Below are 23,861 nucleotides of genomic sequence, written 5' to 3' on the forward strand. Positions count from 1 at the left end.
TTGTGCTGACATATTCCCTCTTTGCTCTGGTTGTCATCTGGCATTGTTCACCTGATACTAGACGCGTGGCAGCGATCAGAGCAAGACAATACCAACAATACGGTGCACAACACCGGGATCTGCTGCACGTTTGACACCTGATTTATCTCAAGCACCTATTCAGACGAGTTAACTAACCAACAAAGAGCGCCGAGTTGTGTGAGCGGGTGGGGTCTGATCCTCTGGGGAGTGTAAGAGGTTAACCTTGACATCTGGCCCACGATCATGCAACAAGTTCAGGCCAGCTGCCCAAATAGGTCTGGTTTTCCCCTAAAAACACCTCATCCATCTGCCGAATTTCTCCTCATATAAGTTTCTCCATGATTGCCTGAGGCACTTCCATTCAGAGACGCGTGCGGGGTGACACTGATCCCTGCTATGACGCCCATCCATATTTAAAGGGAGTACAGGTGACCTGTGGGTGGCCCTTTCTTGCACGCTTTGGGCTCTCCTGCACCTACAGAATCTTCCATAAAGCACTTGTTGGATATTTCCTCAAATTACAGCAATGTGATGCACAACGATGACACGTGCCACTGCCACGCTGACGCCGGGACGTGTGTAATTCAATCCGTTGATGAACGAGCAAAGGATGACAATGAGTATGCCATTGAGCTTATGAATACAACAGGTGACATCTACATAAAGCCCAATTACACACTTATCTGTGTTCAGTGTCACCCAAGGCAGACTATAAGTTAACACAGGGAGATAAAAAATTAATCATGATGCATGCTGCCAATTCTGTCACCAAAGACACTGAAGCTGAAACTACTATAAATGTTACTGACTGTTTAGCCTCATTTAAAGACAAGCTTAGTCTAATTATTAAATTCACACAACAGGCGGTTCTATTTCAACCACCTGCAGCATTCAGAGAATATTTAATTAGAGAAATTACAGGTAATTTGGTATTTTCCCAGTATCCATGGTTACAACCACAGTGCATCTTCCATCATGAGATCTAACTCAGGGAGCTGTGCTGCGGCAGCTGCTGCACTGTTGAGGTGCACCTCTTCAGGGACTACTAGATTGAGGTGACAGGGGAGAGGTCATGTTTTAACCTGCTACGTGGCGGGGTGACGACGAAGCAAACCTGCTCAACAAAAGCATCAGCCGGTAAACAACACAAGTGTTTCTTGTCCCAAAAGATTTCACACAGCCTTGTTGCACACATAGGCAAATTAGAGTGTGGTTTTAACAAGCAATCTTGCTACTCAGTTGTTAAACGATGCCACTTCTCTCTTTTGCCAGGAAGGCATGGGAATTTCTCCAGAACAAAAGGAACAGCTGCTTTGAGAAGGGGGAAAACAAAAGCTTGACACAAATCAGCACAATTAAAAACACTAATCATGGTTTAACTGCCAGTGAGATCAGAGTTAGTCAAGAGTGGCTTTTAATTTATCCGCAAGAATGATACGACAGCTGCATTGCAATCCATTTTGCAGAAGATTTGCATCGGATTTACACTGCAGAGTTTGATTAACCAGATCTGCTGAAAATGTATGGGCACCTTATAAAATTCTAATGTTATTTGTTAAATGTCTTTAGAGGATTTAGAGCTTTTGGTCTCAACCAAAATAAATAAATACATGTTTAAAAAAAGTAAAAACAAAATTTTTTATTGCAGTGAGTTTATTGAAAAGGACAATATACAATCTTGCTCGTGCCTTTCAAACTACATCCAGTGAAACATTGGAATTTGAATAGAATAATAATGGTGATGATATTATCTAAAAGGTACAAATTGCAGTACATTGAGAACAGGTGAATGTTAAGAAAAGCATCATCAAATTCTTGTGAATTAGTGCGTTTGTTGGCTCTTTACACACAGTCACCACTAACAACTTTAAACTGCTGTCGCAATACATACAGTGGCAAAAAAAAAAAAAAAGTATGTGAACCTTTTGGAATTTCATGGTTTTCTGCATTAATTTGTCATAAAATGTGCTCTGATCTTCATCTAAGTCAAGAGGATTAACAAATATAATGTACCTAAAATAATAACATTTATTATTTATTAATAACATTTATTTACTGCTATACACCTAACAGTGCGAATAGAAAAAGTATATGAACCCTTTGAATAATGACCTCAAACAATCTAATTGAGTTGGCATAAGTTAAGAATATTCATTTGGAGGTGTGGACTAGAGTTGCTTTGACTGACAACAACTGCTCTAACTTTTTAAGTTTGCTCTGCACAAGAAGAATCAATTATGTGAGCCATGCCTCACCAAAAGGTGCTTTCAGGGGAGCTACAATCAAGAATTGTTGATTTACATAAAGCTGGAAAGGGTTACAAAGTGATGTCAAAGATTAAAAAAATTCACCAGTCTGCAATTAGACAAACAATCTACAAATGGAGACACTTTGGGACTGTGGCTACTCTACCAAGAAGTGAGCGGCCAGTGAAAATGACCATAAGAGCACAACAAACACTCATCAATGACGTAAAGAACCAACCCCGAGGGATGTTACCGAAGTGTGGGACAGAGGCAACAAAAGAGAAAGATTCTGTGTTCATGAGTCTACAGTAGGTAAAATATTGAACAGGCAGGGTGTCTATGGCAGGACACCACAAAGGAAGCTGCCGTTTGTGTGTATCAAAAAATTCCTCAGAATAATGTGAGAATGTCTGTACGTCAGCTGAAACTCTGAATGGGTGATGCAACAGGACAATGACCCAAAACACATAACATATAACACATAACAGAATGGTTTCAGAAAAATCTGCGTTTTGGAGTGGCCAAGTCAGAGCCCAGACCTCAACCCAAAAGAGATACCATCGAACAACTTTAGCAGAGCCACACACAAGACGTCCAAAGAACATGACAGAGCTAAAGTAGTTCTGCCAAGAAGAATGGGCTAAAATTCCTCCAACATGTAATTAACTCCAAGTGTTCACTTTTTCCACTATTACTATGAGGTTTTTCATGGTTGTTCTCAATAACGACACCAAAGATCGGAATTTTTTATGTTATCATTTTAGGCACATTATATTAGACTTAGATGAAGATCAGATCACGTTTTATGACAACTGAATGCAGAAAACCACACAGTTCCATCAGGTTCACATACTTCTTCTATCCACTGTACATGATATAGACCCCAGTGTGTAACCAGAAATACAGTAATAGAAAAGACGTACATTCTTATTCTCAATAACATCCAAGTACGAAAATCTTGCATATTGGCTCTTATGTGAAAATATTAAACAAAAAATCACCTAGCCTCTCAGATGAAAGTACATTTGTTAAGCAATTTACACACTATACAATTCGGTCTGTTATAATGTGGTCATGTAATGGTGAAAACAAGCTCACTTTAGTGGAATGAATGCGTTTCAAGATCAGGAAAATGCCACTGAATTTGGCTGTTATATAGTGTTACATAATCAAAAAATGTGATCAACATGCAGAGACCAGGATCATCTGTTTACATGAGCAAAAGCATGTGCCTGAGTGAACTCCCCAGACCAGTAGCTACACACTGACTACGTTCTGAAGGAAACCAACACGTCACTATCAAAATGTCAGAATGCCTTGTTGGCAAAAAAACTCAACTCATATTATGTTTAATTGTTCTGGCCTCTGGGTGTCTGCCTCCATACAATTTGTGTACTCAATAAAGCTTTGCTAACTGGTGAAATCTTTTATGAACACAGTCATCATTTCCTTCAAAACTCTGTGCCACATTACAAGCACCGTCAGGGGATTTAGCCAGAGCTTAAGTCTTAGTGTCTGGCAGCTGTATGTGGCCTATGGCAAGCTGCATCATATTATCAGTAGAAGACTTAAAAGACTGCCAGATGAGGATTGTGAGATCCGACTCGAGCTTTATGTCATCTTCATCAAAAGGTTCAATGCATGCTTCATCAACATGGAGAAGAAAAAAAAATCACTATTGTTGTTTTTGGAATGGGGCGGACATTCACCTGCAACCTGCGCAATTTATATAAAATTAAATTAAATTCCAGGGTGGGAATTTTTTTAAGTGAATTTTGACTGTACTGTAAGTGTTGTGAGTGCTCTACATAGTCAAACACTGGCATTAATAAAAAACAAACAAACAAACAAACAAAAAAAGTGTGTGAGAGACATAGCAATGCACAAAATTATAGCAAATATAGAAACAGAGCAAAAGAAAAAACAACAACCTTATGTAGTCAAATACAGTCAACATTAATAGTCTTCAGGCCTCATCTTTGTTATTTCATCATTCAAACAAAGCATGAAGCTTTAGTGCATAATGTTGGGACAGTGTGAGTGTAAATCACCTTTTCCATTCAGCTCTTTCTTTAACACTTTATGATGCAAAATATAAAATATCGCTCAGAGTAATCTATGTATTTGCTTTTGCAAACAAGGGACAAGATCTACAGCATAGAAACAAAAAGGCCTGAAAAAGAACAACTAATAAAAAGCCAGAGTATCACAATAAAATTACCGTCGCCAATGTCTAGTCAGTTTAGCTTAGACGAAAGATGGGTGGTGAATACTTATTAATATTCCCACTTTTGAAATTTCAATGAGCATATTTAATACTTTGAATCCCAGACAGTATCAACTCCCCGGAAGCACATTTTCAAACATTTTAAAGCAAAGCAAAATGTGCAAAAAAAACCCAGGAAGGTGAACTGGTATTACAAAGTGACTTTACAGTATGTACACTTGAAGTACTAAGAGCTTGACGAGGTCCATGAACAACTGGTTAACTCCCAGTACAGGCGAGTTAAAGCAGCTGATAAAGCCTGTAACAGAGTTTACACTTCAACACATGTAGGAAGGCAACCAGTGAGAAGCTTTTCCATAATGGAAAACAGATTCTTATCCACATATCTTCCTAATTAGACTCTCATAATTCTTGTGTGATTTTACAAACTGATTCAAACTTTTTTGGCTTTACCAAACATATGCAGATCAGATAATCTTCTTTTTTTTCCTCAATTCAAAAGAATTTACCCAACATCTGGGTCACATCAAAACCACACGTAACAAGTGTGTGAGTTGGGTCTGTATTTAAAAAGAAAAACAAAACCAACCAATTAAACAAACAAAAACAAAAACAAACAAACAAACAAACACACATGAAATGATGTCACTAGAAACACCAAATACTTTAAAGGCAAGCAAGGTTCAGTGGCCTTATTAGTGTAAAGTATATCGTTAAACATTTCAGTGTGTTTTAAAGCCAACCAGAATACATTCAGTGACAAGAGATTCAGGCGTTATATCTTAAGATGAAATAACTGTTCCCAGCAGCAGGAAGACAAAAAAAAAAAAAAAAAACAGTACATGAAAAAATGTGTTTCTGAGCAGTGCAACATTCAGGAAAAAAATAAAATTAAACTAATTATTAATTGAAGTGTTTCTAGCTGTTGACATTCCACTTCGTCTCACCTGTGATTTGGTATCGTACAGTGTAAAGGTCAAATACTCTAAAAAACATGAGATGGGAAATGAACTACAAAACACATATAAACACCAGATTAATTAATACCAGCAACTAGACAAGTTGGATCATCATCTCATGGAGATGTTAGCTGTTATGTCAGCATTCATAATGGTGTGCCACTTTTGAGTAAAGAACAGTAACTACGATAACACAAAGCATGTTTAACACTGTACATGAAGCTGCTTTCTGTTAAATAGGGAAAAAAACAACTAAACATCTGATGATAGTATGTCGTTGAATGTCTCGCACAAACTCAGGAACAGGTGATTAAAACTTGGCCTCCTCCTGAGACTAAAACCTTTAAGTGGTCATTAATTTAATTTTAGTAGCAGCAGTGCGATCAGACAGCTGCCCCTTAGCACACTTAGCATTTGTTCAGTAGAAACTGATAAATTAAGGGAATTAAGGTGCACTGTTAAATGTGGTAACAACAAATGTTATGACATTTGCATCACAAACAGGCAACATGTAATGACACAAAAATGTGAAATGACAACAGGAAGCATCTCTTAAACTGTGTCACGCTGTATAAAATGTCCATAAAAACAGAAAGCAATGATTAGAAAATCACTTTTAAACTATATTTGGTTGAAAATAGTACAAAGACAACATATTAAATGTTGAAACTGTGAAATGTGATAAATGTATGCTCATTTTGAACTTGATGCCGGCAAAATGTTTCTGAAGTGTGGGACAGGGGCTACAAAAAATGGAAAAGCTGTGTAATGTTAACAAAGAATTTAAAAAAAAAACTCAGTATCTCAACAGAGCATCACAAAAATTGGGCTTAAATTAAAATTAAAATCGGGAGACATTTACTGCATGGGTACATAGTTCAATAAAGAAAAATAGATTAATGTTTTGCAACGTAAATGATACTTCAATTTGACTATTTAAATGTCTACAGTACATAGTATCACTAGATAATATATACAGGTGGCGCTGCATTAGAAATAGACATGATTCTGTAGCTAAAAAAACCAAAACACACTGCATGGGTTCAGAAAAATTTCCTGATAGTAAGTAAAGTTAAAAAAAACAAAACAAACAAAAAAAAAAACAAACAAGGTCCAGAAACAACACCTAGTCTGGGCCCAAACTCATTTTGGTTCTGTGGTCTGACAATTCAGAATTTAAAACTTGTTTTGGAATGATGGATGCCCTGTTCTCTGGGCTATAGAGGCCTGTTCTCAGCATCCAGTTCAAAAGCCAGCATCCGTGATGGAATGAGGGTCTATTAGTGGAAGGCTAACACATCTGTGAAGGCACCAATAACGCTGAACAATGTATACATGTTTTGGAGTAACATATGCTGCCATCCAGACTTGTTCAAGGAACATCGTACTTATTTAAGCAAGACAATGCCAAACCACATTCTGTACATTTGGTTCTGTAAAACGAGTGTGGGTGCTAAACTGGCCTGCCTGCAGTCCAGACCTGTAACCCACTGAAAACATTTGGCACATTATAAAGTGAAAAATACAACAAAGAAGGCCCCCGAGTTGTTGAGCAGCTGAAATCTTATATCACGCTTGATATGGAAAAAAACATTTGCAGCATATGTTTTCAAAAAATGTTGTCTTTGTACTATTACATTTAAAGTGATTAATGAATCATTGTGTTCTGTTTTTATTTACATGTTACACAGTGTCCTAACCTTTTTTAGAACCTGGGTTGTATTTGTGCCCTGATTGACAACCATTGATTGTTTACCTCAAACAGTTCCTTCCATAAACACTCAGTGAACCACAAGACACACTTAGAGGAATGTTGAAATTAGCTGAAATATACTGAGCCATAGCACATAATACAACTGTGACAAGAATAGCACTAAAGGTAAACAGATATTGTGAATTGCATTTAAAACTGTGTCAGTAAATGCTTAATACATAAATACTTCATTAAATGCGCAAAGTATTTCTTAGATTTGTACTATCTGTACAGTAATAATACAGCGGTAGAGGGGGGTGGGAGGGGATACTGGATACGGTAGCATTTTACCATAAAGGACCTTGCAAACACATTGAAATAACATTCATATGTAAATAAGCTATGATACATTTCTTTAAAAAATTAAAACGATTGTTCAGCAAGTATCCACATGTGCAGCTACTCTAGGTACCACACATACAATCTCAGCAAAAGAAACTACAGGTTATTGAAAGGAGATGAAGGCTGGCCAATCTGATTAGGCTTTAACAATATTAAGAGGAGAGTTTAACTCAAAATGTAAACATAATAATTACCAGCAGATCATAAAGTGAGATGCTTAAGTTATGATTATTGCACTTAAAGTTAGAGTGAGTTAAAGAACAACTGTGAGACTGTGAGGGGAAAAAGAAAATCAAATAAAATAGAGAATAAAAAGTTAGTAATTGATAAAAAGGAATGTTTCATTTAAAAAACAGCTAATTCTTAATGTACGCCTTCAAGTCTTTCTAAGAACACACATTTAGAGCAGAGTTCAGTCACATCTGCAGCAGAGAAACTGGACTGGAACTAAGCTCATACTACCACTCCTAAATGTACATGGTAGTTTAAGTGGCAAGTTCAAGACTTGTGCTTGGGTGTAAACACAATAACTAAACTTTCATCTAATCGACCACTTGACCATCTATCAGCACACAACTACAGCATCTGGTCAACATGTATTTGGCTGCGTGAATACCATTAGAGCTTTTGGGCACACTGTATTACGTTAGTTGCATGTGCCGCAGGTCGTCTGTGGGTTCACCAGTGCATACAATATAGTAAATCCTAATCTTTCTTAAAAAATATGGATTCGATTTGAATCAAACGATGAATTTGTGTTCAAGTACCTAAAATGTACCACAAGTATTCATAAAGTCATTTTAAAATGGAAATACAGGAAAAGAGGGCAGAAAACCTGCAAGAACTAAAATAACCAAAACACTGAAAAAAGTCTATAAAAAAACTTAATCAATTGGATATAAATGTTCTAAAGTAAAGACATAACTCAATTAGAAGTTTGGCTTTGATCTATCCTATTTGTTCCCACTTATTTTACCATGATACTGATACACATGCTACCACTAAACCTTCTCTTGATCCTGTGTTTCTTTGCTTCTTCCTACTTTTTATTAAGTTTACCCGCCTTCTTTTTTGGCTCGTAGGGGGTCCGCAGAATGCTCGGCGTCTCCTCCATGACACGTACAAGTAGATTATCTATGTAGTTTTCCAGCTCCCTGATGTGGGCGTCTTTCTTTTTCACCACTTCTTTCTGCTTGATGAGTTCCTGCACAACTTCCTCAAACGATAAGCTGCTATAGGCGGCGATGCTTTCTTGTGTCACCTCCTAAAAAAGAAAAACAAGCAAATGCCCATCTTAAGTGTAGCAGGTTTTGAGGTTACATACCCCCCCCCATCACCATATTATGCATAGACGTATTTTCTCCTATAAAATGTCAGCATATGATGACAGAGGTAAGAGTAAAGACGCCCTCGAAGTTTGCTCACAATACGACAGAGAAAATAGACTAATTAGGCGTGTTGGCACAAGTCGTGTTTAAGTCACGATGTGTTTACATCATGTATCTCTTGTTCTCTGTTGCTAATAAAGGCTAATTGAGTGTTGTTAAGATGAGACTGTTCTCCGGGGATTTAGCATTGACAATGAAGTCTATGGCAGATGTTACGATTTAATACTGTCTAACAGTGTTTATAATGAATCAAGGGCAGTTTAACTCCTCTAATGGGACTTAACTTTGACACTACAGAAAACAGCTTGAGGAAGTTGTCTTCATTTGCCTTCAGCTTTAAGCATCTAAAAGCATGATCTCTCTAACTAGAGACTTCTGGCAAAAACTCTTGCAAGGCTGCCAGGACTTAACAAAAAACAGTTCCCACCCCCCGTCCAAAAAATAGAATCTTTGTTTTGAGGGGGAAACACCAGCCTGCATATTTCTACAATCAAAGGTCAGCCTAATAAATACCAAAATAAGGATGCATGCCATGCCCAGCTTTGCTTTTTGAGGACAATCTACAATATTTGGAGAGAGCAGTGTGGTACGGTATGTGCAGATCATATTGCATGGGTACAAGAGGAGCTGTAATCGTTTTTAATGAGGGTCCACTTTATCGCTTCAGTGCTGGGCATCCTCCCCCGAACGGGTAGGGAAGCAAAGCCTTTACCTTGTTTAAAATACCACACTTATCAGCTTCCACTCCCATGCACCATCCAAGCCTTTACTGCTGGCTAAAGACAATGCAGAAAGACCTGAAGCGGGACTGCTTACTGGGTATCTTATCGCTTCAAACAGCATAGAAGCTACTGTGCGGCGACACAAACCTAAATGAAATATTTGCCACCGAGATTAAATGTCCAATGTAAGCAGGGTTTTCAGAACAGAGCTCAGTAACCTATTCCTCACACAGAACACAAAAGGGCATCTCGCTTAAAGATACCATACTTAAGCCATCTGACAGGGAATAAGACAGCTATATGGAAGTGCATGTTGGCTTCTCATACAAGCATGTGTACATGCACAAACTTACTCTCTCTCTCTCATGCATACACACACACACAGCATAGTGATGAGGAGCTTTAGTGGATAGTGACAAAGGCCTGGAAATGACCATGAACCGGCAAAGTAATGATGACCATTTTTCTGCGATCAGTAGTGAGGAGAAGATAAGGCACACACTTGGCATTCTCCAGTTGTGTCATTACAGTTTCTAATGAGCTCAGTTCTGAGAATCTAAAAGCTCAGTCCTTTGAAATCTCCCACTGCCCTCCCTCCCCCCTGTGTGTGGTTAATTAGGGCCTTGAAGCAGAGGAAATGGGAGCTGCCAATGCTGCGAGGCACTGCGGCATGCACAGGGGCACATGTGTGGATACTGACAGCCCTCAACACCCACAAAGAAAGGTGAGGAAAGCCATTATCAGCATTCTCCTTCTCATTTAGGCATCACTTTAGCTGCCGTTCCCACTGCTTCTTCGTAAATACCAATTTCGCTGTGTAATAGCGGTAAATTTCAGGTTTTATCAAACAGGAAAAAGATAATTTAAACTAAACACATGTGTCATGGACAAATAATGTAATAATCATTAAAAAGAAAAACAAGTGACATTTCCATGCCTTTCCTCAACCAAAAAAAAAAAAAAAATCTCCAATTACAGAATCATTGCCACACACAACTAACAACTGACCTTACAGACCCAAATTTCACACTGCTTCAAATTATGATCGGATCAGAAAGGATGACCGATGTGTGCAGCGGCTAATTAGTTGAGTGGCACATCTGAGTTTTCAGAGGCCTCTGAGATCAGTGTCACCAGCTGCTATATCAAATAAAACTTAGAGTTCTCATTTTTTTTAAATCTGTAAGACACTAGATGGGAAGTAACAACACAGTTGCAACTGTTTGGGTCATTTCTTTTTTCTTCTCAGTCACTGTCAGGTAAAACTGACATCGTGGCACAACATCACCTGACCAATCATTAACTTTTAGAAGAAATGCTGTGCTGCTTTTCTTACGCTTTTCTTGCCGTAGACATCCTTCTTCCTGTGGCCAAAGCTGCTGTCTTCATTTCCTGCTGTCTTTGTATCACTGCAGAATAATCAAAAAGAAAGACAAGTACTCACACAAATGTCTTACAGTGTATATGTTAGGTATAATTAAAATTATTCTAATATGTCTATACAATGTGCTAATTAATAGTACAGTCATATGGTGACGGATGTAAAATAACATTGTGGCATTGTGCTGCAGTTCTGAATAGGTTCCTCCATAAATACTGAACTCTAAACCAAGTTTTTATGTTCGCGTAGCACATTATAAATGACCACAGAGCTACTGTATGACAAAGGCAGCAGTAAAGATGATGAACTAGTGCCTACAGAGATAAGTGGTTAATTGGGTGGTCTATCTCTGCAGAAGATCTCATTACTGTGGCTCAGAGGGCTCCGTTATCAAGCCCAGGCTCTCTAAAGAGCCACTAATGACACCTTCTTCACTGATAAACCAGAACTTATCCACAGTGCTCACCAATTCTTTATGTAATGCAGGAAATAGATGTAACGGACTCTGTGGAAATGTTTGTACAACAATAGTAGATAGTCGATCAACAAAGTATTTCAAACTTTATGAGAAAGCTGTAACTAATATCCTGTAGTACAGTAGCTGTCTCTTAGGGAAGCAAGACAGCAACAAAAAGGAAACAAAACACAGGATCAATATACTACAAATGTTTAACAACCACTGGTATATAGGAGCAAAATGCCAATTTTAGCCACATGTATGACGACTAAATTTAGGGCATGGAAGAAATGATGTAGTGGTATAAGTGGAACATGATGTATGAGGAAGTTAGTTCCATAGCTGAGATAAACACAGGATCACAGACACTGAAATGAACTACTCCATCAAACTAAATCCTTGGAGCAGTTTGTCTAATAATTGTTTGTTGTTGTGATCTGTATTGGATAAAATTAATATTTAACCTTTTCTTTTTCACCTCACCAATGGTTTAAGATAAAATATTCCATGTGTTTAATTATATTCTAAAACATGGCTTTAATCTTATATATTTTGTATTATTGGTCTTTTATATTTATTATGTATAATTCTATTTTGTAAAAGCATCTTTCAAACTTTGTTTTATATTTGATATCTAAGGTGATTTATAGGTCTTGTTTATAGGAATGTTGATAAGAAAACCTCGTACAAACTGAGGCAACGCTACGATGGCTAAAAGAAAGCTATAAAAATTTTTTGAGGTGAACACCGCGTGGAGTACCGGCAAAAAAGTTGTGGGGCGTCTATACATTTTGATGAATATAACAGATCAAACAAAACAGGGAACCACCTGGCTTTGTAGTTAGAGCTGAAAGGGTTGGTGTCTGTTTGGGAGTTTCCACTAAAGGGGTTGGGGGACCGCAGGTCTCCAGAGCTGCCCGAACGCGCCTCATTATTGGTCTTCCGACCTTCCTTCTTTCCCGTCACACGTTCCAGCAGGCTGACCTTCTCCTTTTTCTCCTTCCGCTCTGCCCGGTCCCACAGCTGCCCGTGCTCCCCCTCAAATGGGTTGCGATTGCGTGGGAGCGTGGCATACTTCTGTGGCAGGGTGTCACTGATATCAGTGAAAGGGTCACTGTGTGCCTCACCGTCCTGGTAGCCTGGCACTTCGCTCTGGGAACGCCTGTGAGGTCCACCTGTACTCCCAAGCAGAGAAAACAAAAACATTATGGAGTCGCAATTAAAACAATATTCAAGTAACTAAACACACAGAGTCAAATGTTGTTTTAATTTGTATGATTATCTGTGGCAGAGTTTAGGATGATCTGCTGCAGTTTTTCAATGGCCAGTGATCACTGATTTGATGCCATTCCAAGAGGTGAATGATCAATGCCTGTTTTCTTTTCATACGTTTCTTACCAAGATAAAAAAAAAAACATGCAAAGATCTAAACTCTGTGCTGATTAGTTATTTTGCAAGCTGGCCTTGTGACTTTTCCAACTAATTCCACCCCACAAAACAAACATTTAATTGTGAGCAGTGATTTAGGACAGCTTGTTTTATTATTCATATCCTCCAAATCTGCTGTTGCATAACGCCTACGCCTGCGCCTCTGTGTAGGTTCCCCTCCCCTGCCGGCCAATTCGAATGATCACAAAGCAGCTCATGAGATAAAGTCAAAATTATCATGCTGTAACTAACCAGGATAACTGCGCAGTGGACATCAGGCAGTCAAAATGGAACAACCAGGGAGTTGAGCAATGCTTCTTCATATGTATGTTGAGATTGTTTGTACATTTAGAACAGAGTCATCAATGAATGACTGATACAGTTTAGATAATTACCTGCAGGATTGGAAGGAAAAATGACTTTTACTGCTACAGAATGACCATACTGTCCTTTTAGGGTATATCACAGTTGCTAATCAATACCTGACCACAGGGATTATTAAAGACATTTCAGTCATATTTGTCTATATAGCATACCACTATGACTTCTATCAACCTCTACTAATAGCCTCTAGAAATAACAGAATAATAATGGCACCTCATATTAACAGTATCATTGTGTCAAGAAGAATAAGCTAACTAATTCCTGTCCAGAAACATTGTGTTAAGACACAGTACAAAACAAAAAATTATAAAAGTATAAGTCAATTTAATGTTTGAGAATAAAATCTCCTTTAGCTGGAGCTGATGTTTTCTTAGGTACTAGTCTCTGGCTTGTACCACGACTCTTTCAGCTTTGAATACTAACATACAAAAAGGAAACAATTACTTAGTAATCACTAATAACTACACTTTGTAAAAAATAAGAATTTGTGTTATTTTATCAACAGCCCTCAGACACATGTCAAGCAGTAATAAAAGTTTACTCATTTCAATTGCAAATAAAACAAATCCTGAAACAAACCGTTTTAACAAATCAGTTATATAAAAGCTTTGGTACTCACCACTCTCTTCTATAGAGTTCATGGAGTCCAGCTTGGGCCGAAAGTGGGTCCCAATTAGATCTGACATGGAATGGGCTGCAGAGAGTTTATGGGCCCCAGCAAGTAGTGTTCTCTTGGCTTTTGCTTCAGGCTGGGGTTGCGGTTCTGGGGCGAAGGACTGACGACTGGGTTCCGAGTCACAGACGGCAGAGCGAGGCAGGATGGCTGAAGATGTGTCACCGAAGCCGCTGTCATGCTTGCGACCCTTCATCTTGTCCTTGAGTTTGGAAAAAGGCGAGCGGGGCTTATCCTTCATGGAGAGGTCAAACATACTGGCTGTCATGTTGTTCCTCATGAACTGGATGCTGACTTGGATGCGGCCTCGTTCTTTCCTTTTCTTCCCTGACTTGGACTCCAAAGAATACCAGCTGAAACGGCCAGAGTGGAAGAAGCTTTACCTTATTAATTTATAAAAAAATTAGTAGGATTGATGAAAATCGCCTGAGTTGACTGCAGGTAATTGAACATGATTCAGAAAGACAGGTGTACAAAGCCAGAATGTTGTCTTTACGCTACCAAACAATATGAGAACTGGAAAAAAAGCCCACATTCTTTCTAATGTGCTCTACCTGCTTCTTTATGGAGACCAACGAAAAGGCTAATTTGAACAGAATAATCCAAAAACTAGATACACATACAGGGACTTAAAACGCTTTCTGACACAAGTGAGAATGCAATTTATCACTCAGAGGACAAACATTCTTTGCAGAGTGAACGTAAGAAATAGCATGGTGCTGAATAATATAGACTATTTCAAGCAGCTTTTGGGCTCCTATTTGTTTAACCTCTCTGCTTTTTCAACTAGAAGTAATGGGATTTATGCCTTCACTCTGAGCAAAATAAAGTGGCATTTGCACAAATCTGGCCTTTGTTCAGAAATGCAACGACAAGCAATTGGGAAATTGCAAAGCCACGTCGCAGGGCAAGCCAACAGTTCATACATGCTAATGAGACATATCCTCTGTGTTACAGACCTCGTGACGATGTCGTTCAAGAAACCAACATCAGAATGAAAAAAACTGTAGTTTGTGTAAATCTAGGAAATGTTATGGGTGTGCTCTTAACATTGGCCTGCCCACACATTCACCCCCATGATGGTGCAGTTTAATCAACACAATCAAATTTCCTCATGAACTAAAACCCACTTGAGCTATTACATACATTTAAATACAATTACTGATATTTCTTCCTGGATTAAAATAAAAAATTTCCAATGTCCCCTCAATTCAACTCTGAAATATCAGTCCAGCCCGAAAAAAGGTGTTGGTATTTGTTCTTTAAAAACCGCAGCTGTTCAAAACCATCTGGCTTTTGGCCCAGGAGCTCTGCCATTAAAGGCCTTGCTGGGTCCAATTCCCAGGCTGCGCGACATGCTCAGTGTGATCAGCAGCCACAGCACGCTGCTGCCGTGGGGCCGGGGCTGCACCTCACGTGTGTCTCAAGGCCAAGATAAACCTCTCTGTGCTTGGAACCACAATCCTCCCACTTGGGCCTGGACTGCTGGGAAACTCCTCACAATCAACAAACACAGGTGTGTGATAATTATGGGCTGCCTACTCAGATATCAAGACGGGCTTTCCTTCCCAATTTGTCAGTTCAAAAACATTGCAGATGGACAGACCCACTGTGGAGTGTGGATATAGTATCTAGGGTGCCTGCGTCATTGTCAAGTATGCCTGCAGTGTGGGATTAGGCCAACATGCATCATGGGCATATCCATTACAGAACCTCTTTTAAAAAAAAACCCCACAGCCTCAAGGTGCATCAGCTCAGGCACCTAAAACAAATAAAACCCATGCGCACTGATTAGAACGTATTGTGATTCTCCCAACTGATGGGCAAAGGGGAAGTGTGCTAATGTCTCCCCACTCTGAAATAAGCAGTTAGCTAATTAGCACCAGATTCAGATCCATTTTGGTTGTTCTGTTTACTTAATGCAGGGTTGAGAGGCATATGTGTGCCTCAGTCGCAAGGGTTAAAAATCCAAAGTTGTCCTCTTCTAGCTATGGTAGTATGAACAGCATGTTTGTTGAATTTACTCTAAATATATTCATTCACTCAATCTGCTCAAACATTATATTTGTTAAACACAAGGAGGCAAATCTTATCCCCGCAAGTGCTGAGCATAGGAACCACAACCTGTGACCAGTATCACTGCTACAAGGCCTGACTTGCATTTCTCTTGAGCTGAGGAAAGAAGAACAGTATAGGCCCAGATTCAAACCTAGGTTCGTTGGGCTGTGAAGAACAGAACGTACTCCATCCACACCTTTAAAAACAATTGTATCTTTAGGAGTGGCTAACAGGACACGTTTGGCCAGCTCCACTAGTTTCAGTCAGGCCAACTGGTGCTTACCGAGCCAGTGATTAAGTTAAAAATAATCTGTCAAGAATGAAGGCCAATTCATGCAAAGCCTCAAACAATAGAGGGTCAACAACAAGATGGAAAAATACAAACCCATTTGTGGTCACTAAGTAAGGAAGAATGCACTACCTCATCTGTGATTGTTGTGTTACTTAGTTTAAAGCTGAAAAAGAAACAATCTGGTGTTTCTGTTAGACCAGTTCACCTACAGGGCTACAGATCTTTAAATTAAAACAGAACAGAACTATCTAATAAAACGTTGTTCTAAACCAAATTCATAAGACAATACAATGGTATTTAAAACATGTGGCGCACATGACTAAGGTCATGAACTTAATTGAGAACAGAGTGCAGAATATAGCATGTCCAACATAATACAATACTGACATTAGGTCCAGAGATGTAGCCTAATATGGAAATAACACGTGTGGCAAATGTGACAAATAACTAACATAGCACATGCTGTAATCCACTTATGTCTGGAATAGTTCTTCCAATATTTTCCACTTCCTCTCAGAAGTCTGTTGCTCAAACTGCAGCACATTGTCGCATGACTGTGAGATGGAGTCGTGCAATACTTGAATTTTATATGAATCACATGCAAAAGAGCTCACAATTCTGTATGTGTGATGCAGAAGACTTAATATAAATAGCTTAATTTTAAAATTCAAGATCTAAACAGGATAACTAAATGAAGTCGCATCCAAATGTAAAGGACGTGCCATTTTCCTTCACTATACAGTAGACAGTTTGGAAGCTTGATAATTTATGTTTTTTCCTGCACTGTTTTGTTACCCATGTTTATTTTATTTAGTATCTCACTGTGGCTCTGTGTAGTACTTTCATAGTACTGTAAATTTGCAGTGACAGATGAAAAGAGAGAGTACGCGTTTTACATTAAATTTGATTCTTCATATCCACTTGAGCTAAAGGTTAACTGTTAAGACAAGCTGACATAATTAAACCGAACAAATCAATATTGTAGAAATGTGTTAACAGACATGAACTTGTCCTCTCATAAAATTCCTATCCTAATTTTGAACTGTTGATTTGCACGTCTTAATGAATATACAAACACTCGCACATGCAACCTACTGCATTGAAATAAAACAGTAATCATTGATTATCCCTGGGAAGTAAAAGTGATGCAGCTTATCAAAATTGCAGAGGTATGGCTTATTGTGAAATGATGTGAACTGTGGTGAGATCTTAACTTTTCTTTAACACTAAATGACTTACTCGGTTTTCTTTCTCTCCTTGTTATCAAATATTTGATTAAGGTTGATGGACCTCTGACCCAGGAACTTGTCCATCCCAACCAAGGAGCGATGCATCACTATAAGGCAGAGTTCATATACTTCAGGGTTTCCCTCTAATAGTAGACCTGGTAATTCAAAGGAAGCTTCTTCTCTCCAGACAGGGTTAAGTGTCTTCTCTGCCACAGATGTTGAGTACTTCTCCTTGCCCAGCTGGATGATAGTGTAGGCATCATTGGTGCCATTTTTGCCCTTGGGCTGTAAACCAGTTGCTTGCAGAACAGTGGCTTGGACATGGGTTGGAAACCACTTTTGAGACTGCTCACCCAGTGACATTTTCAGGACTGGTTATTTACGAAAATCCATTCAAAATAAACTAAATGATCATTTAAGTAGCTAGTGTTTCTAGTGATTGTGATATACAAAAAGCAACAACCATGATTCACTAAAGTTTTTGGTCTATGTGAGTGTAGTTCATGCGTCTACAGTTGCAATCATTAAACACAATGACAAGTCTGACAAACCGAGCAAGTCTCATCTTTTGTCAGATCACAGATGCCCAAGCCACTGGTGAGTCATCTGGGGAAAATAAAATACAGAAACAACCATAACATAAGTTATATGTGTATTTAAATTTGGCAGAGCATCAACATGTGATTTTGAATTAAGTAGCAGGAAATATCAAGACTAAAACACACTGCACTACAGAAATGTGTACAGTCTCTGTACATAGGGCTTCCTAAGCTGCCAAATCAAGACGAATACTGATGATTTAATCCTATGACACATGCCATTGTCAACAAATTAGCGAGTGACTCAGTGGGATGGTAGCATGATTGTTTCATATATTACTTCCAAATAATTTTATCTGAAAATTGAACTTCTGACAGAGAACAAGAATATAAAAATGTACTGTTTTAAAATGAAGATGGGTGCTGTCAATTCCCTGTTGTCACTGCCTTCTGTAAGAGCAGGTCCAGGTTTGATCTCTAGATGACTCATTACTAAGACTAAGCATATTCTTCTAGTGTAAATTGTGAATATATCTTGTCACAGGTTTATCATTATGGCTAACCTTTTATTCTACAAACTACTCAAGTCGACTCATGCATGAAAACGACTTTATATCGTTTGCTCTACACAGTTTGTTAAGGTTTAGATGAAGTTATTGTTGTTAACGTTTTGTTAAACTACAGGTTAATGTTAGATGCATGGAGCTAGCTACAGAGCTAGCAATCACAGAGCATCACACGGCTACTTACCTCGGCGACATTTTCACCACCACTAGAAGAACATTCAGCATTTCAGCTCATCCGAGACGCTTTCACTGAGACATTCATGCGCTGGTTTGCGACACAAATGTCAGCCAGTGCTCATTGTTAGTTATTCGTGCTGCTTGCTGCTGTCCACCGCAGCAATCACACAACGGCGAGCATTACTTCCTCATCTGACGTCACTTCCAATTCACCCCGGCGAAGGTTCACGCGGTCGCACGCGTTCACGCACACGTGGACGAGCACAGCAGCTTGGTTATTAAACTACAAGTGAGAAACAAAGTTGGTTTAAAAAGCAATAAACGGCACAAAGAAAGAAAAGAAACGAAGTGGACAAAGAAGCCAAATGTGTGTGTATCCACTGCTGGTGTTGAATTGGAAGATCACTGTGCGGGGAAGTAGCAAATAGAGGCAAAACTAATGATTTTCAATATATGTTTTTCTTTTGCATGTGCACGCGTGTGAGTGTGCTCGGGGCCGCGCTTTTCTTGAGAGGTAAATCATACAAACATGGGAAGTGCTTTTGTCTCATGAGTGGGACATGGAGGTGCAGATAAGGGGTTCGCCTCAATGAACACAGACATGCTCGTCCCCCCACTTGACAAGTGCATCTTAAGCAAACACACCTGCCTGTGTTGGCTTTATCGTCATGCCCCTTCACTGCAGTGTGTACACACCAGTGGCCCGAGGCTCCGGCTGGGCCATCCATCAAACGGAGATTATTGCACTTATCTAGAGTACATCTCGAAATGTAATGCTGAGGCTTAGTGAAATATTAAGCTGCACAAAACGTGAGTCAGATACATTTAACGCGTCTGTGTGTCGCCCCTTCATGTTTTGGAATAAGCATTAGGTGAATATCACACTACAGTGTAACTTTGTAACTGAATAAAGTCTGATGTGGCCACATATACCTAATGTATTAGTTAGTGTTTGGAAATGACTTTATTATCATATTTTACTTTTTTCATTTTAGGATTAATCCACATTCACACTATACATAAATCATGTTTTGAATGTTAATGTATGTGAATGATCACAATATATAACACGCCTTTTTCTTTAATTTAAAAAATAAAATTTAATATATTTAGTGACGACACAGTAGCCTATATGGACGTCAAAATATATATCACATTTGTCATGGATTTTACGCAAATTACCCACTTGTCATTGAATTTGAAGTCCTGTAGGAATGTAAACTATTTTTGCTGCACAACATGAGTTCATTACACCTGGCCCACCATGGGGTCAAGATGACACTACAAAAGCCTCTTAAGATATAATTAACTCTTGCTGTTGTGTGTACGGTAGCCAAAAGGGACAGACATTCAGAGACATTGTTTTGTTCAGTTGAGATCTGGTAAGCCTTACCAGTCTAACACTGAAGTATGCTTACACTGTTTTAAGAACTCACACTGCACAGCTCCTGATTGACTTCCAAGTGTCCTACTACTGCTTGCATTCCTTTTCAGGAATATTTTATTATCTGTTGTGCTTTACAGTGTCAGGTTGAGAAGAATTAAATAATGACCAGAGACTTGCATATCCACTACCAGGGTCATGACACTCGTCCTTAATTTGACAATAAGTCAAACACTTTCATATATTATCCTGTGTAGGAACATAATACCACTGTACTGCTGCTACGTGAGATAAAACACGAAGGACGCTGCATTCCAATATCGCTTGTATCCCTTTATTACTCTTCTCTAGTAGAGAATACTTTGGTGCGTTTAAGAACAAAACATTGTGCTATAACTTAGACAGTGGCAATGTAAGGACTCACTCTACCTTCTGAGGGAACAACACTGAAGGTCATAAACTGTCCTGCATGTAAGTGAACCTGCCTGCATGGCCATGTCCACATGTTGAACCATATTAGCTGCAGCCCCTAACAGCCTCAATCTACTCTGTGCACATGTTTCTGGTTTAGGCCCCTTTCTTCAACACTATATAGGTTGTATTACATTTATTAAACACTAAAAAAATCTCTTGCTGCGAGATTGCCCATCTGTTGAGGACGAGAGAAAATATATGAAAGAGGCATGAGGCACGGCGAGGAGAGGAGAAACAGTTGTGATGTCAGTGCTGCTTTCAATGTGCTGCAGGTCTGCGTTCTGGACGGATGACTGATTTAAAAGGTATAGCTTCTTAGCCGAGTGAACAGTTAGATCACAGATGAATTTTAATAAAAAAAGGAGAAAGGCACACAAATCACCTCTGCTTTGCTCTCAGGAATGTTTTTGTGTGCAGCTTTGATATATAGGTGCAGATGTGCGACTGCGGCGTGACGAGCAGAGCTAAAAAGGGCTGCTAAGCTGGGGCAACATGTCAGCCTGATGACTCCCTAAAGGCCATGATTTCTACCTCGTAACCTCAAGCAGAGCAAGTGAAACCAACGCCGGAAAAACTACAACATCCACAACTCACTGGTCTATTTACATGTGTTTGTCATTTAGTGACTCATTTCTTTCGAATCAAAGTCACGTGAAGAGAAGGAACACTTAAAGACACAATAGGGAAAGCTAAATGTTTTACTGTTGGTGAATTTCTCATAACTTCCAAAAAATAAATCAATAAATCCAACACTTATAAAAAGAAGACATAAAAAAACAAACATCCGACAAATTCTGAATCCAGTCAGCACAGGCTTGTTTTTGTAGTACGTGTTCCTTACTGCATGTCAGTCAGCTTGGTCAATACACAGGGGCGAAACTTTGGTGTTTCACCTTATTTAATTGTGCAACTAATACAAAGATGTGGGGAATTCCTTCTTTCAGTTTGCAGAACAGGACTTGAGAAAGGTATTCAAGCCCCCTTGGAAGTTATTATCAGAAATTTTCATTTCAAGTCAGTCTGTTTGGATAGGTCTCAGTCAGCTTTGCATATCTGGACACTGCAATTTTTCCCCTAACCACTCAAGCTCTGTTAGGTTACATGGGTATTGTGCCACAAATTCTTGGACTGAGGTCTGGGCCCTGACTCAGCCACTCCAGATCATTACCATTTTTGTTTTGAAGGCATCTGTGCCTAACATTCGCTGTATGCTTGCGGTCGTTGTTTTACTGGAAAACAAATCTTCTCCCAAGTCACAGCTCATTGCATAAGTATTCACCCCCTTTAAAGTAACTCACTTAAATCACCGCTGATGCAGCCAGTTGGTTTAAGAAGTCACACAGTTTGTTAAATTGAGTGCGGTGAATGTGTTTCAAGTGATTGTAGTATAAATACACCTGTACCTGCAAGGTCCAATTTCTGGAGAATCAGTTCCCTGGCCAAAAACTAAAACTAAAAATCATGAAGACTCAGTAACACTCCAAGTAACTCAATATTGAGAAAACATTATTGAAAAGCTCAAGTTAGGGAATGCATCCAAGAACATTTTCAAGTCACTGAATCTCCTTCGGAGTATCCATCACTATGAAATAGAAGAAGAAACATGACACATGACACAAGGAGGCAACCAAGACAGTTGTGACTCCTCTTGAAGGATTTACACTGTTGCCCAGGTTCTTCACCAATCAAAGCTTTAGGGGAAGTGGCAAAGAAGAAAAAGCTCATATTGAAATGTCAGCCCGAAGATGCCTTTAACAATGAAAATGTGTGTCAGTGATTAGATTCTCACTCACACAGTGCTGAGCTGCTTTATGGTACATTTCAAGTTCATTCTTTTGGTCCATTGTGTGTATCATCTTGAACAGGTGGTATCTGCCATATTTTCTTTTCTCATACATAAAAATACATGTTTGTTGAGTACACAATCATGACATGTTTGATTCATTGTGTCTTAAAACGCTGTTAAATCACAGTTTCGCTGTTTTGAGGCACTGGCTAAACCGCTAATCACCAACAGCACTTCAAGGTTGTTTCTTGATAAACATTTTAAATGCTTTTCTAATTGTCCGATTAACACAAAACACTTATGCAACAATGTAATGTAATTATAAAGAGACTGTTTTAAACTTATGTAAATCCAACACTACCACTCAAAAGTTTGGGATCACTTAGGTATTTTATTGTTTTCCAAGGAAACACACATGAAATTAGTCTAAATAGGAAATATAGCAAAAGAGCAGGACAAGCTGATATTGTCAGAGTTAGAAATAATGACTTTGATTGAAATGATGAATGTGTTTTTCAAACTTTGCCTTCATACACTTCATTATCCTGTAGTATGATGAAATTGGCAACAATTAAGTGATGTCCACAGGGTACGGCATGGTGTTGTAAAATGTTGTGATATCTTTCCTTCCTCAAGGTCGCTTCCACTCAAAAACAAATCTCCTATTTTACCGCCTCCGAAGCACCCAGACCATCATGCTGCCTCCACCATGCTTGACTAAAGCTATTAAGCACTGTTTTAGCATCTTTTCATTTGTTCTGCATCTCACAAATGTTCTTCTGTTTGATCTAAAAACCTCAAACTTGGACTCATCTGTATACAACACCTTCTTCCAGTCTTCTAGTGTCCAATGCCAATGCTCTTTTGTCCATCTCAGCCTTTTTTTATTGTTCTGAGATATGGCTATTCCTTGGCAATTCTGCCATCAAGTCCAGCATCCTGAAGTCTCTTCTTCACTGTTGCTGCTGACACTGGTGTTTGACGTGTACTATTTAGTGCAGCTGCCATTTGGGGAACTGTGAGACATCTTTGTCTTAAATCACACACATACACAGATATTTGTCGGGACCTCCTAATCCTTTTTCTATCTCTGTTAGAGTCAGTTTATGCTGCTCTCTGAAGTGAGTAGTTAACAGCACGATAAGAAATTTTAAGGTTCCTCGCACTTTCTCGCACTGAGTATCTTCCTTTCTAAGGACAACAACAGACTGATGTATCTCTAATGAAAGCTTTTTCTTTCTGGCCATTTTGAACCTGTGAACAAACAAACAACTGCGTTCAGGTACTAAACTAACCTAATGAATGCCATGCTCCCTTGTTTGCTCCATTAGTACAACTGTTCTCAGCTGAGCAACTTAATTGCAAAAGTAATTAA

General features: G+C 38.9%; 1 protein-coding gene across 1 annotated transcript; it reads right to left on the reverse strand.

Annotated features, from left to right (window-relative positions):
- Positions 1-1,987: 1,987 nt before the first annotated feature.
- LOC113159265 (rab11 family-interacting protein 2) lies at positions 1,988-19,022 on the reverse strand. Its single transcript, XM_026355872.1, has 6 exons — positions 18,850-19,022; positions 17,571-18,166; positions 13,928-14,334; positions 12,326-12,671; positions 10,995-11,067; positions 1,988-8,812 (listed from the first exon to the last, which is right to left on the reverse strand). Exons 2-6 carry the CDS (start codon positions 17,921-17,923, stop codon positions 8,588-8,590), a joined length of 1,404 nt encoding a protein of 467 aa, XP_026211657.1. The 5' UTR covers positions 17,924-18,166; positions 18,850-19,022; the 3' UTR covers positions 1,988-8,587.
- Between the last annotated feature and the right edge of the window lie 4,839 nt (positions 19,023-23,861).

The sequence above is a fragment of the Anabas testudineus genome, chromosome 15 (genome assembly GCF_900324465.2).
Source record: "Anabas testudineus chromosome 15, fAnaTes1.2, whole genome shotgun sequence".
In the NCBI taxonomy this organism is placed as follows: domain Eukaryota; kingdom Metazoa; phylum Chordata; class Actinopteri; order Anabantiformes; family Anabantidae; genus Anabas; species Anabas testudineus.